Below are 15,703 nucleotides of genomic sequence, written 5' to 3'. Positions count from 1 at the left end.
GACAGTTAAGTCCAGTCGCGAATGACTCTGGGGTTGCGGCGCTCATCTCGCTTTACTGGCCGAGGGAGCCGACGTTTGTGTGCAGACAGTTTTTCCGGGTCATGTGGCCAGCATGACTAAGCCGCTTCTGGCGAAACCAGAGCAGTGCACAGAAATGCCGTTTACCTTCCCGCCTGAGTGGTACCTATTTATCTACTTGCACTTTGACGTGCTTTTGAACTGCTAGGTTGGCAGGAGCTGGGACCGAGCAACGGGAGCTCACCCCATCACGGGGATTCAAACCACGACCTTCCAATCGGCAAGCCCCAGGCTTAGTGGTTTAGACCACAGCGCCACTTGAGAGACCCCTATTCCCCTCACACAGTTACAATTCTCAGAGTGGTTTAACAATACCTCTTCCCAGGGAATTTTGGGAATTGTAGTTCCATGGGGGGAATAGGGGTCTCCTTTAACAAACTACACTTCCAAGGATTCTTTGGGCAAAGTCATATATATTTAAAGAGGTATGATGCTGCTTTAAATGTATAGAGCAGGTGGGGGCCTGAGAGACAGTGAGTGGCTGAAAGTTAGCGTCACAGTAGAGTGGGGATTTGAACTCTGATCTCCTAGTTCTAGTCCAACACTCTAACCACTGCGCAATGCTTCTATATAAAAACTATATTGCACATCATGCAAAAACCAGCATTTATTTATTTTAAAAGGTAACGCTCTTAATATAGTATATGCACTCTGCAACCAAATGTATATCAATCATAAAACAAACTTACAATGCGTAATACAAATCCATCATTGTAAGCTGTATCAAACTACAAGCACCAATTCAGCTGAGGAAGGCCTGAGTATAAAGACAGGATTTCAACATGAAAAATACCATCTTAGATACAGGGATATGTATCTTTCCGCAAGAAGTATGGATCCAGAACATAATCTGCCGTTTCAGCAAGAGATGTTAAACCAGCACACTGATCTCCATTGGCGAAAATTCAAGGGAGCAGCATCGGTTTAAAACGTATCAACTAAAATTAACGTGATATCCAATTTGTTTACTGGTCTTGAATAGTCTGTGGGGTTTCGTTCGACATAGCGTTCGAAAGGCGATGTTTCAATTGATTGGACATAGTGCTCCAAAGGTGAGACTAGATGCATCTTAAAATGACGTTGCGATTTCAGCTGTTTAAACTTTGCAGTTGTGAATTTTCGGGTGTTTTGCTTTGCAGCTGTGAATCTTGAGTTAAGTTGGACCTGGACTGCATTGCGTTGAAGGGAGGCAAAAGTGCTGCAGCTTCCTGGAATTCCTTAGCAACCATGTAATAGCACATGGCATCCAAGCAGCAATTTAGCTTGGTCATTAACGCAGTTGCGTGTATGGTATTGGCGATGGCTTGCCACACCTCGCAATCAGCAACTTCAAATGCTTTTGCTAAGTAGCTAAACAGTAAACTCAAGTGGAAAGGCAGGAAACATATAATGAAGGTGGCCAGGTTGACTGAGACCACCCAGATGGCTTTCTGGGTTAACTTTTCTTCATGAGGACCAGCATTATGTTTCTTCCTGAGGCATCGGATGACTTGTACGGAACAAAACAACAATATAACCAGTGGTATGAAAAAGAAAACGATTAATCTGACCAGGGTAAGAGCTTCGTTCTCCTTAGAAAGTTTATGAAAACAAAACTCTCCTTTCAACGAGAGACTGAATGGGATTGTATAAAGCAAGCAACAGAGCCAAACAAATAAGCAGAAAAGAGCTGCCTTCCGTGGAGACCTGATTACTTTGGCTTTCAGGGGATGTTTGATTGCAAGGTACCGATCAACCGCTATTAGCATGATGATGCCTATGCTCATTGGCATGTTCATGCTACTGATTCCGAATATGACAGAGCAAAAGTCATCCACAGGCCAGTTGTTGTAGTGGAAGTACATTATGAATGGTAGGATAAGGACCAGCGTGTAGTCTGCCAGGGCTAAATTGATCATGTAAACTCTGGTCTCTGTCCATTTGCCCAGTTTGAAGCAGAAAACCCACAACGCAACTGTATTAAATATGACTCCGAAAAAGGTGAGTAGGCTGTAAAGAATAATTTCAAAAGTAACTATGCCCTGCTCAATCCTGCCACTGCAGTTCGCCATTATGACAGTTTTCTGTAAAGAGATATTTTAAAAATAAGTAGCAAAAATGGAATGCAGAGATAATTAAAGCTTGATTATTTGTTCTAACAGCAGCACTTGGATTATTTAGATCCATTCCTATTATTATTAGTCAAATTTGTATACCACTGTATACCTGTAGATCTCAGGGCGGTTCATGATCTGTGTCTGGGCCTGGCAATTGAACTAAGGCGTTTTGGGGTGAGGTGCCATGGTCCCAAAATTCCACCTGTAGCTGACTAAATAATACTTGTGGGATGTGTGAACTGTTTTGTGTTTTGATTTGTCTTTTTACTGAAAGGGGCTGCCCATTTTAGCAGAGGATTGACTGCTTGACTCCTTCCCCCCTCATATCATTTATCTGCTTTCCAAGTAAATTTTCTTCTCACAGAGAAAAAATACAGTGACTTTGCATATCCCCCCCGTGGGCGAGAAAAAGCAGCTGGTGAGAGTGATTTTGAATGTGGCAATGACATTCAGCCTCTGGGCAGTCCCTTCCTCCAGTTTCCACCAGTCTTGCTCTGATGTTGCCTGACTTCGTCTCTGTCACATCCGCACCATACATTTAAAGTACTACAATACCACTTTTTACAGGCATGGCTTCCCCCGAATAATAAGGGGAGATGTAGTTTGTAAGGGGTATTGAGAGTTGTTAGGACAGTGTTTCTCCAGCTTGGCTCTCCAGCTGTTGTTGGACTACAACTGCTGTCATCCCTAGCTAGCAGGACCAGTGGTCAGGAATGATGGGAGTTGTAGTCCAACAACAGTGAAGAAACACTGTGTTAGGAGAACTTTATTCCCCCACACACCTACAATTCCCTGGATGGTTTCACAATCAGTTTTCCAAGGGAACTCTAATTGTAGCTCTGTGAGGAGGAATAGCAGAATCCTATCCACTCTCAGCACCCTTAGCAAACTGCAGTATTAGAGTGCTATTATAGTGCTTTAAATGTATGTTGTGGGTGCTGGTATGTGTATGTTTTTGTGTGTTTATAAGAGTAGAGCGATACAATCAAATCTCAGATCCCGACTGCCTCCATTTTGGAACATTTCGGCTCCCGAGCGCCAAAAACCCGGAAGTAAACGCTCTGCTTTTCGAACGCTTTTCTGAAGCTGAACATCCGATGCGGCTTCCGTTTGAGTGCAGGAAGCTCCTGCAACCAATCGGAAGCCACACCTCAGTTCTCGAACATTTTGGAAGCTGAACGGGCTTCCAGAATAGATTACGTTCGGCGACTGAGGTTTGATTGTAGTTTATGCATGTCTCATGTATTGTTTAGTTTGAACCTCAAGTATGGGAAGTTCCTAAAACAGGACATGTTAGTATTAATGAAAGTTGCACAGTACATAGATGTATACACTACCATGCAAGTAGGAGTAAAACAAGAACCAAGCAAAATAGGTTATGAAAAATATATGGTCCAATCTGATTCAGAAGCCTGTTATTAAACTGCTTATGAAGGGGAAGCTTTTCAGCACCATTCTGCTATGAATGGCTGGGGCAACCCAGGACTCAGCTACATTACTCGTCTTACAATACAAAAACTGTGTCATAAACATGTGACACCAGATGTAGAGCTAAAAACATTGTCTATGCAATTTTACATAAAGTTTTTTTCCTTCTGTTATGATTTAATTTGTAACTTATTTATAGTGTTTTTCCTGTGTGTAGATTCAGCCCCTAGTCAGATGGGCAGGTGCAATTAATAAAATAATCATTATTATTTAAGTGTGAAATGTAGTTTGTCTTTTTGCTCAGCCTTCAGTGGAGCAAAATGTAAAAGAAGAACGCATGTTTACCTACCTTATCTGATTGCAGTTGCCCACAAGGAAATGTTCAGTCTAACATAACCATGGTTATCTGGATGCCATAGGAAACATTTAATCTGATAGCTGATGGCAGTTCTATCTGATGCTTCCAACTTTTCAGAATGCTAGTTCAGCAGGAACTCTGCAGGCAAATGTCATAGCATTAGTACTATCTGAGGTAAAATTTTGCAGCGTTCCTGGAGAGGGGAAACCCAGCTCTTTATCACAAAGCGATAAGCTTCAGAAACTTAAGCATACCTTGCCAGGTTCTCCTCTGAGTTCTTGTGCCCTTTTTATGTCACATTACTCCCTTGTGATAGTTTTGCTGTTATGTCTACCCCCATTTCCCTCCCTCAGTATTTAATCTACAGTGGTACCTCTGGTTGCGAACGGAATCCGTTCCGGAGCCTCATTCGCAACCTGCAAGGAACGCAACTAGCATCTGCGCATGCACGGGTCATTATTTGCCGCTTTTGCGCATGACATCATTTTGCACGTCTGCACATGCGCAAGCGGTGAAACCCGGAAGTAACCCTTTCTGGTACTTCCGGGTCACCGCAGGACACAACCTGAAAAGACGTAACCTGAAGCAAACGTAATAAGAGGTATGACTGTATATCGAATCATCACATTGATCAATGTAATTTGTCGCCATATTTTTCCACAGAAAGAAGAATCTATGCGGTTCTGTGTGTGCTAACATTCTGGCCTCAAGTATTAGGACTTTGCTAGAGTTGAACCACTGTCACACATGGAGCTTAAAATGGATCAGTTCAACCAGACTGCGATGTGAATGAAGTGGCAGATCTCCGGGTCTCAAATTTCAGCGGCATGCTTTGTGACACTGAAATTTGGTGCTCCTCTGCCTCTCACACGCCATTCTAAATCATAATTGTTGCACCTCCAAGGCTCTGCACCCAGTGCAACTGAACCGGTCACCGTTCCCAAAATCTGCCTCTGGGTGATTGCAGTCCTGCATTGATCAGAATGCTGACTCGTGTCACAGATACATCTCTCCTTCCTTGGAGGTTTTTAAGGAGAGGTTGGATGGCCAGCTGTCATGGATGATGTAGCTGTGATTTCTGCATTGCAAGGGGTTGGGCTTAATAATAATAATAATAATAATAATAATAATAATAATATATTATTATTATTTATACCCCAGCCACTCTGGGTGGCTTCCAATTGAGTGTTAAAAACAATACAGCATTACCCTTGGGGTCCCTTCCAGCTTTATGTTTCTATGATTCTGTTTTCTCGCCCTTGTTTACAACAACCAGACACATCATGTAAATAACAGGAAGTTTCAAAGTCAATTTAAGTGTTCTTAATCCAAATTGCTGGATTGACTGTTGGACTATAGTGAGTGCCTCGTTTTGAATAGTGAGTGCTGTGATGACCAGGGTTTAGGATTTATTTTAAATACCAAGAAAATACACAAAAGACCAGGGTCTCTGATCAGGTGGCAGGTTATGGGGAAAGTCTCTGTCCGAGATTGTAAAGAGCCACTGTCACTAAACTAGACAGCACTTGGCTACATTGTGAAAAAGCTTGACTATACAACACAGAGATAGGAAAAGGCTAGACTCATTCTGTCACAGCCCTTATTGGTTGGTACTTCCAGTGTAAGGTTTAACTAGCTTCCCACTCTAATTTTCAGTGGAAAGTATATAGGATTTTCAGCATAGAAAGGTCAAGAGGTAGGGCAGGGGTAGCCAACATTATAATTATATTTATTTATACCTCACCTTTTCCCCTGATGGGACTAAAGCCAGCTTACAGATAAAAAAAAACTGCTAAAAATACAGAAAACACAATAATTAAAACACAATGAAGCATTGATAGAATTAAAACTATACTATCTATAAAATCTATTGAAAGTCTGGGAGCAGCCACCAAGAAGATGCCCTCCTGATGCTGTTTGACTACAAATCCCATCATCCCTGACCATTGGCCATGGTCGCTGATGCTGATGGGCACTGGAGTCCAACGACATCAGGAGGGCATCACATTGCCTATCTCTGGCACAGAGTGAAGAAGACATTTATGTATCAGGAAAACACTAAATGCACCTGGAAAGTTTATGCCATAATAAATGTGTTAGCCTTTCAGGTGCCCCAAGACTACTTGTTGTTTTAATCATAGTGTGTAAATGACAAGTTGGATTCACATAGGAAGCTGCCTTAAACCAGGTCAGACTATTTGTCCATCTATCCCAATATTGTCTGTTCTGACTGGCAGCAGCTCCCAGGGACTCAGACAGAAAGGTCTTTCTCATCACCTCCTACCCAAATTGAAGATGCCAGGGCTTGACCCTGGCACTATTTACATGCAAGGCCTGAGCTACCCTGCTGAACTTTGTCAACACTGGAAGCGTAATCTCAAAATACATAAAAATTATGCGAGTTACTATACCAGGAAGCTACTCCACAGAAAATATTTCTGCAGAAATATGGATAAAACTAATTAAGCTCCTGCTATTTCTGTATAGTCCTGTAGAACTCAATTAATTATAACATACACTAACCTTGTATACAAGTTGGAAGCAACTTGTTCGATAGTTGAATGCGGAGCTTGCATCAGGAAAGGACAAACACCATTGTCAGTGCCTTTTAAAAACTAGCTGTCTTATTTGCATAGCCTCTTCGTCTCTGTGATGTAAAACCGTTTTCTCCCCCTCGAAGTCTCTGAGTGGTTGGATATGTGGTATTAACGCGTAGAGTCTTGCGTGCTAACAGGCTGGTTTGTGGCTTTCTTAGAAGCAATGGGTATGACTCTAGTAGAGTTTCTCTTCTCTAAGTCATGACGGAAATGTTTTTTCATTTCACTCTTGCGTCAGGCATAAAACATTCTTTCTGTCATTTACTTTCTGCTGCATCCCTGTTGCCCGTTACTGGAGAGTAAGACCCCTTGAAAAGTAATGACATTTACTGCTGAGCTAACATGTGTAACGCAACACACTTAGATGGTATTTGTTAACTTACCTGTTTGTTTGAGGACACTGTTAAATGCACCTAGAGAGCACACTACACTGGGCAAATGAGAATTGTCAAATCAGAATAAAATTTTGTACAGATCAGTGTTTTGTTCTGTTTGTACTAGATTCAGTGCTTTTTTCTGCGGGGACTCAGGGGTACGCATACCCCCTAAACATTCTGTGAATCTACGTTTGGCCTAATTGAGGGGCAGTATTTCAATATGAGTAGGGAAATGAAATTACCCCTAAACATTTTTTTAAAGAAAAAAAGCACCAGCTAGATCTGTTATGATTCTATATGAAGATAAGAATGATCATATATCCATAGTTCTGGAAGGCTTCCAAGAACTCATGAACAGAGGCAGTTTTAGTCGTATGACCAGTTTGTATCCCTTCAGCTGAGGTAACAGAGCTAGGTGATTACTAGCTGTTGAACTTCTACTCCCATTATTCCTGAACATTGGGCATGCTAGCCGGGCTGGTGAAAGGTGAAACCGAGGGCACCATGTTGACTATCTATATATCAGATCATGACCTTGATGGGTGATGAAGAATATATTTCACTTGAAATAAGTCAGGCGAGGACCACTTCATATACTTATGCACCTTCAGTAGGCTGGCCATCGCTTGCTGGTGAACATGTCTTCATTTGATAGATGGGGAAGCAGAAAGGACCGACTTTGACCTTGCAAGGTCTTTAAGCTGTTTATTCTAAAGCGGGTGTGCTGGTGTGCCTAAGCAACAAACCAAATGTGATGGAGACAATGGGACTGGATGCCCTCTTTTCCTAAAAGCAGTCACGTGTTGGGTTGGGATGATTTGGAATAGGGCTGCCATGCTTGGGCGGGGCGGGCAGGGGGGAGGTCTAACCCTCCCTGCTGACTCCTGACATGTATCCCTCTTGCAGTTGCTTTTAGGAAGAGAAAAGTGCATCTGGGATCACAGATTCCCTAACTCACCTGTAGTTTGGCCCTAAGAATCATGAATCAGAAAGTTCTCTGTTCGAATCTCACCTCTGCTATGAACTCTTTACTTTGGGCATGTCCTTGGAAACCTTCTCATCCCTGCCCTTCTCCTTCCTCCCTTCTATAACACAGGCTATAACATGGGTAGGCAGGATCCGGCCCAATTGCCTTCTAAATCCGGCCTGCGGACGGTCCAGGAGTCAGCATGTTTTTACATGAGTAGAATGTGTCCTTTTATTTAAAATGTATCTCTGGGTTATTTGTGGGGCATAGGAATTCTTTCATTTTTTTTATTTCCAAAATATAGTCTGCCCCCCCACAAGGTCTGAGGGACAGGGGACCAGCCCCGTTTGCTGACCCCTGGGCTATAATAACCATGGTTGGCCTTGCAAAGAATTACTGTATAATCTGTGCCAAGTGCTTTGTGCACACTAAAAAAGCGTTATAACGGTTTATTATTACAGCAAAGCTGATGAATTTCAGCTTTGGAAAGTCATAACATTGTGGGCTTGTATTTTTCTATGACACTCTGCATGATCTATGTTAAGTTGTGGGTTGACAGTGAGAACTTCAGTACATATCAATCTACACTCCTTCTTCTGTCTAACATTTTTTCTTTCTTTCATCCCACACCTCCGTTATAAACGGATGCAATTATCCTCCCTGTTAAAACATCCTTATGAAAAGCCTAATCTGCAGACAGCAAACTTGAGTCTATTGGAATGAGCATATATTAATTTTAATTCCACGAGGCATGTCTGTTCTGTTAACAGCTTTTGTCTAACATTCCATTATATACATATATTTAAAAAAACATGTTTCACTAGATATTTAATTGCTTCGAAATATTCCAAGCCAGTTTTGGAGCCAATTTCTCGAAAGTTTTAGAATGTGGGTGGGAGACTCATAGCTATTTTCAGGGTTGAGTAAACATGAAAAATGCCATTTTGGGTGCATGTTTTGCATCTATGTAATTGTGAAGTAGGAAAGATGTGTAGTCTGGGGCTTTGCTTTATGGGTTTTTCGTGCAGCAGTGCCACTCGTCTTCCACTAAAATGGCCATGTGAGAGCCCGGGGTGGAGAGAGTGGCTGCACAGCTAGGTGTGGCCCATGAGGGGCCCTTCTGAGCCCCCGTGGTCCTTAGCCAATGCCCAACCTGGTACCAGTAAAGGTTTGCCTTTGCTGAACAGCTTCTCCTTCTTCAATTCAATTGTGCTGTTGTTTGCTGGAGGCGGTTGGAGGATGGATGGTGGCTAACGGATTGAGGTTGAATCCTGACAAGACAGAAGTACTGTTTTTCTGGGACAGGCGGAGGGAGGGAGGGAGGGGGTGAGGGATTCCATGGTTCTGAATGGGGTAATTGTACCACTAAAGGACCAGGTGCACAGTCTGGGAGTCATTTTGGACTCGCAGCTGTCCATGGAGGCACAGGTCAATTCTGTGTCCAGGGCTGCTGTCTACCAGCTCCATCTGGTACGCAGGCGGAGACCCTACCTACCCGCAGACTGTCTCGCCAGAGTGGTGCATGCTCTAGTTATCTACTGCTTGGATTACTGCAATGCGCTCTACGTGGGGCTACCTTTTAAGGTGACCCGGAAACTACAACTAATCCAGAATGCAGCAGCTAGACTGGTGACTGGGAGCGGCCGCCGAGGCCACATAACACTGCTCTTGAAAGACCTACATTGGCTCCCAGTACATTTCCGAGTACAATTCAAAGTGTTGGTGCTGACCTTTAAAGCCCTAAACGGTCTCAGTCCTGTATACCTGAAGGAGCATCTCCACCCCCAGCATCTCCACCCCCATCATTCAACTGAGGTCCAGCGCTGAGGGCCTTCTGGCAGTTCCCTCATTGCGAGAAGCGAAGTTCCAGGGAACCAGGCAGGAGGGCTTCTTGATAGTGGCGTCTGCCCTTTGGAACGCCTTCCCGTCAGATGTCAAAGAAATAAACAACTATCTGATGTTTAGAAGACATCTGAAGGCAGCCCTGTTTAGGGAAGTTTTTAATGACTGATGTTTTAATGTATTTTTAATCTTGTGTTGGAAGCCACCCAGAGTGGCTGGGGAAATTCAGCCAGATGGGCGAGGTATAAATAAATTTTTATTATTATTACATCATTTATGTATTGCAAAATTAGCCCCGGCAAACTCTGATCCTGCGCTAGCTGTGAGAAAGCAGCCAAAGTAACTGGGGATCCAAGAAGATATTTAATTTCATGCCATTGTTGTCTGCTTTTCGGAATGGCAAGAACCTTTCCAAAGGCTTCAACAGTGCAGATGGGACAATGTTCTCCCCTGCACCTGACGGCAGCAGGAGATGTAGGGCACGCCACATATTGTAGTTCTGCCCTTCAACATCTTTCCCATCCACCCTGCAGCGATTGTCGCACGTGATGTCTGCCTCACTCTGCCTAATCTATCTGAAATGTCATACCCCCATGAAAGAACTGGTCACATCTTTTCTTTTAATTCTTTCTTCCTCTTTTAAAAATAGTACTGCTTTCTCAGTGTGGGAAATGCAACCAGCCAGCTAGCAAATAATTCCCCAAATGCCAGTGTGTGGGGAGGTGAATCAGGTGGCCAGGCTGCGTTTCAGTGTTTTGCACAAGTGCTGTCATTGCATGCAGGGAAAAGTATACAGTCGCTGAAAACCTTTTAACAAAACCAGTCGACGAAATCGCAAAATTGCTAGCTAATATTTGCTTATATCGGCAGGCCCGGTCTCCTGAGCAGGGCAACGTTTCAGAAGCAGAGCTATCTGGGTCTGACTTCCTGAACAATGAAGACTTTTGGTGTCTTTGCAATATTTGCTTTATTAAAAAATACACAAGTAGAGCATAGCACCGGTGGAAGCAAGTAGCACAAATACTCATAGGAAGCCGCAGGCCTGTTATTTCAGGGCATATTCAGACTTCCTTTTGTGCCACATTTCTAGGTACTCTTTAAACCTGTGGGTCCGAGCGCTTTAATTTTTGTTACAGCGCTTTCCCCATGAAAACCCGCTATGTACTGCTAATTTGGAGTAAACTGCAATCCACAGTGAAATATACTCGGACTGGATTTCATGCTCTTTCTTCAGCTCATAGTAGTGAGGAGGAATGAAAGTTCCTCCAAAATATCTACTTTATATACATTATTTACACAATGGGCTGCATATGATTGGCTAATTCTGGGATTCTCCTGTAGGCCAATCAGGTTGCGGATTCACTTCCACCTGGAGCTGGATTGGATGGCTCCTGGAGGCCAATCATACTGCTGCATTGTTCTAGGACCAATCAGACTGCTGCATTTTGGATCCTATTGTTCTAGGACCAATCAGACTGCTGCATTTTGCATCCTATTCAACTCAGAACATAACACACAAAAACCCCCAATTGCTGTTTGTTTGGATTTAGAGTTAAAGAGCAGGGTTTTTTTTAGGGAAAGTGGTGGTACGGGGGGGGGGGGGAGAGGAGACCCAGTGTGGATGAGCCCTCACATCAAGTCTACACAGAGAGATGCATGTATGTGAAGGAGCTTTCAGAGTAGCTCACTGTTAGCTCTCAGTTCTCTTTCTCTCTCCCTCCCTCTCTCTCTCTCTTTACAAAAACTGCAGTTTCTTTCACATAAAAACTTTAAGATCTACTCTTGGAGGGGCTGGAAGATGTCATTTTCCCTTCAGGAATGATATGGGTACATCTCCTTTTTCTAAAAAATAAATAAAAATAATTTTAATTAAATTTTGTTCATCACAATAACTTTGTCTCCATAAAAAAGCAAAATACAATTCCCAAATTCCCCCTCCCCCTCCCCCCAGCTTCCCTCAACTCCCTCTTCTGGTTCATTACATACTAATTTCTTCTGCCTGTTTTATTAACTCTCAATAAAGCTTTCGTAAATCTGAATATTATTCTGATCTTGTCATTTTTATACTGTAATTGTTTTCGAGTTTCTTGTTTTATTAGTTGTAAGAGTTTAATCAAACCCACTTCTTTGCAGTATTCTGTAAGTACAACATAAATGGTTCCCAGTCTATTTTAAAGTCTCTGTTGTCTTTGTCTCTATTTTTTCCTGTTAATTTCACCATTTCTGCATAGTCCATCAGTTTTTCTTGTCATTCTTCTTGAGCTGGGTACATATCCTAACAATTAGCTCCCATGGACAAACCACTAACCACCACTAACTGAGCCTGAATAATTTTTCAATGAAGGATGTAGTTGGCATGTCTTGGCCAGCATTAATAGAATCATAGAATTATAGAGTTGTAAGGAACCACAAGAATCATCTATTCCAACCCCCTGCAATGCAAGAATCTTTTGCCCAATCTGGGGCTCAAACCCATGACCCTAAGATTAAGAACCTTATGCTCTACTGAATATACTCAGAGTCCCATAGTGATTTCATGCTCTTTATTGCAGCTTTCAAAACAGAGACTGAATTGCCCCCCAAACCTCAGGCTTTTATATACATTATTTACACAATGAGTCCCATCTGATTGGCTGATTCTGCTTCCCTCCTGGAGCCTGATTGGTCTTTTCCTGCAGGCCAATCAGTTGTGGCATTCTACGATCCTACCAGCCTAATAGGCTGATTAACTTCTTCCTGGAGCCTGATTGGTCTTCTCCAGCAAGCCAATCAGTTGCATTCTAGGATCCTACTTGCCTATTGTTCTAGGATCCAAGGTTAGTACATAACATCTACCAGCGGAGTTATCCCAGACATTCACAATCTTTTTTCTGATGGTTCTCTCTTAGATATTCTGCAGCTTTTACCTCCTCCTTTTTGGTCAATACTTTACTATTAAAGTATGTTGAAGCAATAAAATTCCACAGCTGTTTCCCAGGAAGATGCCTTTCCATTTAATACGTTCAACCTCATATTTATAGTCTCTTTGAATCTGTCAGTTTGGAATTGATTCCCATTGATTAAACTGCCACCAGTCCTTGCTCATTCCTGTGCTAACTCTGCAGTCTCATTGCTTTTCTCCTCTTTGGGCACTTGCACAAATTTATAATTCCACAGGCATTGGTAGTGGATTTATTCCAGAATAAAGGAAGTCATCTGCATAATGGGCTCCCTATAAATGCATCGTTTTGTGTTCATGGTTCTTTTCACAAAAAAGTAAGAACTTTAATGCAAGGAGTGCCTTTCATATTAAACATATTATGGCTTCATTGAATTCAGAACACAGCAGACTGATTATTTAGCTGGAGAAGTCTGAAGTCTTTTAGCAGAAGCCTTGCTTTAACTAATTATAATGAAAAGAGACTTTTTGTTGGACGTGTGTGTCACACAGCTAGTTGCCGCAAATGGAGACTGATGATAAATTCCCGAAAACATATAGGTAAAAAGAATGTGGCTATTGATTCTTTTAAGTGGAAATATGCAGAAGTTTGGCTGTTTCAATCACTGTGGGATACTTCCTTTTTTTGCTCTAAAATGGGAAGCAGTTATTAATCTGTAGAAAAGAAAGATGGGCTATATGCCTCTAAAGTCATGGAACAAATTGCTGCAGAAGCAGACAGTCTGTCTATTCGAATCCATGAGATATTTTTCAAAGGATGTTAATCCACAGAAAATTGGTTGTCCCCCCCCCCCAAAAAAAACACAGCAACTTCACATTTTAAAATAAAGTTATAATCATATTGATTTATAATCCTATGTAAACCAATCTGGGAGCTTTTGTGGCTGAAGGTTGGGGTGCAAATGCTCTAAATAAATGAAATAATAGGAACCATATGAATTATCAGAGCTAGCTAACAAACAACCATTAATCCAGTGCTGTGGACCTAATGGTACATTGGCTTATTTTTATATATATATAAATAGCAGTGCCTCATGAAGCTGGCAAACTGCTTTTGACACTGAAGTGAGTTTCAAGGCCAAACTAAATGTGACAATTTCCTGTCATTAACTCTTGAGTAACTCCCCACCTCAAAAAATTGGTTGCTGCAAGGAAACGTGAGATGGATTGGGATTATTTGTTTATCCACACTCACCTTTCCTCCACACTTTCCAGGCACGGACTGCATTTTAAAGCTCCATATCCAAGTTCTAAAAGAATTATTTCATTTTTCTTTTGTTTTGGATCTTTCCCTGCAAAAACCTGCACTATAAAAAACTGAATCAGAGCAAATGGGAAACCAATATAAATCTAGTTACAGGTAGGTAGCCATGTTGGTCTGCTGTAGTCGAAACAAAATAAAAAAAATCCGTCCAGTAGCACCTTAGAGACCAACTAAGTTTGTTATCAGTATGAGCTTTTGTGTGTATGTACACTACTTCATGTATCTGAAAAAGTGTGCATGCACACAAAAGCTCATACCAATAACAAACTTAGTTGGTCTCTAAGGTGCTACTGGATGGAATTTTTTTATTTTGTTTCATAAAACATAAAGTTCTTAGAATCCCTAATCAAAAACATTACATCTGCCAGAAACTTTGTGCTACTATCAACACTCAGCCTTTGTTGAGGTGGCCTGCCAAATGAGAAACTATACAACGGCCACAGAAATCTGTCGGAAGTGGAAATTGCTGCTGCTTGCTTTTTTGTCCTGGATCCAGAATGGGAATACTGTAAAGCCAGAGAATACAATCAAGGTCAGTCTAGCAAATATGATCAGTGTTTGCTCATCATGCCCTTTGTTTTTATTGTTTAAATAGCCCACAGTCAGTAAATCAGAGGATTACATACTGTGGTCCTTGGACTACCAGTGGTTCACAAGCTTCATTCCGGTGGTAGAATCATAGAATTGGAAGGGACCCTGAGGGTCATCTAGTCCAAGTCCCTGCAATGAGCGAATCTCAACTAAAGCATCCCTGACAGATGGCCATCCTACCTCTGCGTAAAAACCTCTAAAGAAGGGAAGCCCACCACCTCCCGAAGGAGCCTGTTCCACTGTCGAACAACTCTTACTGTCAGAAAGTTATTCCTAATACTTAGTCAGAATCTCCTTTCTTGTAACTTGAATCCATGGGTTTGGGTCCTCTTCTCCAGAGCAGGAGAAAACAAGCTTGCTGCCTTCTCCTCGTGACAGCTCTTAAGGTATTTGAAGATGGCTGGGTGGCGCTGTGGTCTAAACCACAGAGCCTAGGGCTTGCCGATTGGAAGGTCGGCAGTTCGAATCCCCGTGACGGGGTGAGCTCCCGTTGCTCGGTCCCATCTCCTGCCCACCTAGCAGTTCGAAAACACGTCAAGTGCAAGTAGATAAATAGGTACCGCTCCAGCAGGAAGGTAAATGGCGTTTCCATGCGCTGCTCTTGTTTGCCAGAAGTGGCTTAGTCATGCTGGCCACATGACCCGGAAGCTGTATGCCGGCTCCCTTGGCCAATGAAGCGAGATGAGCGCTGCAACCCCAGAGTTGTCTGCAACTGGACCTAATGGTCAAGGGTCCCTTTACCTTTTACCTTTATCCTATCTCCTCTCAGTCTCCTCTTTTCCAGGCTAAACATGCCCAGCTCCTTCAAGTGCTCCTCATAAGGCTTGGTTTTCCAGACCCTTGATCATCTTGGTCCCCCTCCTTTGCACACGTTCCAGCTTGTCAACATCCTTCTTAAATTGAGGTGCCCAGAACTGGACACAGTACTCCAGGTGTGGTCTGATTAAGACAGAATAGAGTGAGACTTACTATTACTATTGCTACTTCTATTATTAATAGAATGAGACTACTGCTATTATTACTATACAGTGGTGCCTCGCAAGACGAAAAGAATCCGTTCTGTGATTCTCTTCGTCTAGCGGTTTTTTCGTCTTGCGAAGCAAGCCCATTGACGGATTAGCGCTATTAGCGCTATTAGCGGCTTTTAGCGGCTTATCAGTTTATCGG

General features: G+C 42.5%; 1 protein-coding gene and 1 long non-coding RNA gene across 6 annotated transcripts in view; one reads left to right on the top strand and one right to left on the bottom strand.

Annotated features, from left to right (window-relative positions):
* The window catches only part of LOC310708389, a 72,780-nt gene that overhangs the window by 35,093 nt on the left and 21,984 nt on the right, over nt 1–15,703 (top strand). The window lies entirely within an intron of this gene.
* Nucleotides 670–6,650, bottom strand: LOC310708322 (G-protein coupled receptor 35-like). Of its 3 annotated transcripts, none has more exons than XM_083506581.1 (3): nt 6,484–6,649; nt 3,952–4,098; nt 670–2,141 (listed from the first exon to the last, which is right to left on the bottom strand). In XM_083506581.1, the coding sequence occupies exon 3, from the start codon at nt 2,127–2,129 to the stop codon at nt 1,167–1,169; it is 963 nt and encodes a 320-aa protein (XP_083362707.1). In that variant the 5' UTR covers nt 2,130–2,141; nt 3,952–4,098; nt 6,484–6,649; the 3' UTR covers nt 670–1,166. The 3 variants fall into 3 exon arrangements, with proteins under 3 accessions (XP_083362707.1, XP_083362709.1, XP_083362708.1); XM_083506583.1 differs by having other exon boundaries at nt 670–2,067; nt 6,484–6,648; XM_083506582.1 differs by lacking the exon at nt 3,952–4,098 and having other exon boundaries at nt 6,484–6,650.

This window comes from Podarcis liolepis, assembly GCF_965112155.1.
Source record: "Podarcis liolepis genome assembly, chromosome: 5".
Classification (NCBI taxonomy): Eukaryota; Metazoa; Chordata; class Lepidosauria; order Squamata; family Lacertidae; genus Podarcis; species Podarcis liolepis.
The sequence above is the reverse complement of the archived record's forward strand: the minus strand, read 5'-3'. Positions and strand labels throughout refer to the sequence as shown.

Bases quoted from the DNA above. Each gene is read 5' to 3' on its own strand.
- LOC310708322 (XM_083506582.1), bottom strand. From the start codon at position 2,129: ATGGCGAACTGCAGTGGCAGGATTGAGCAGGGCATAGTTACTTTTGAA.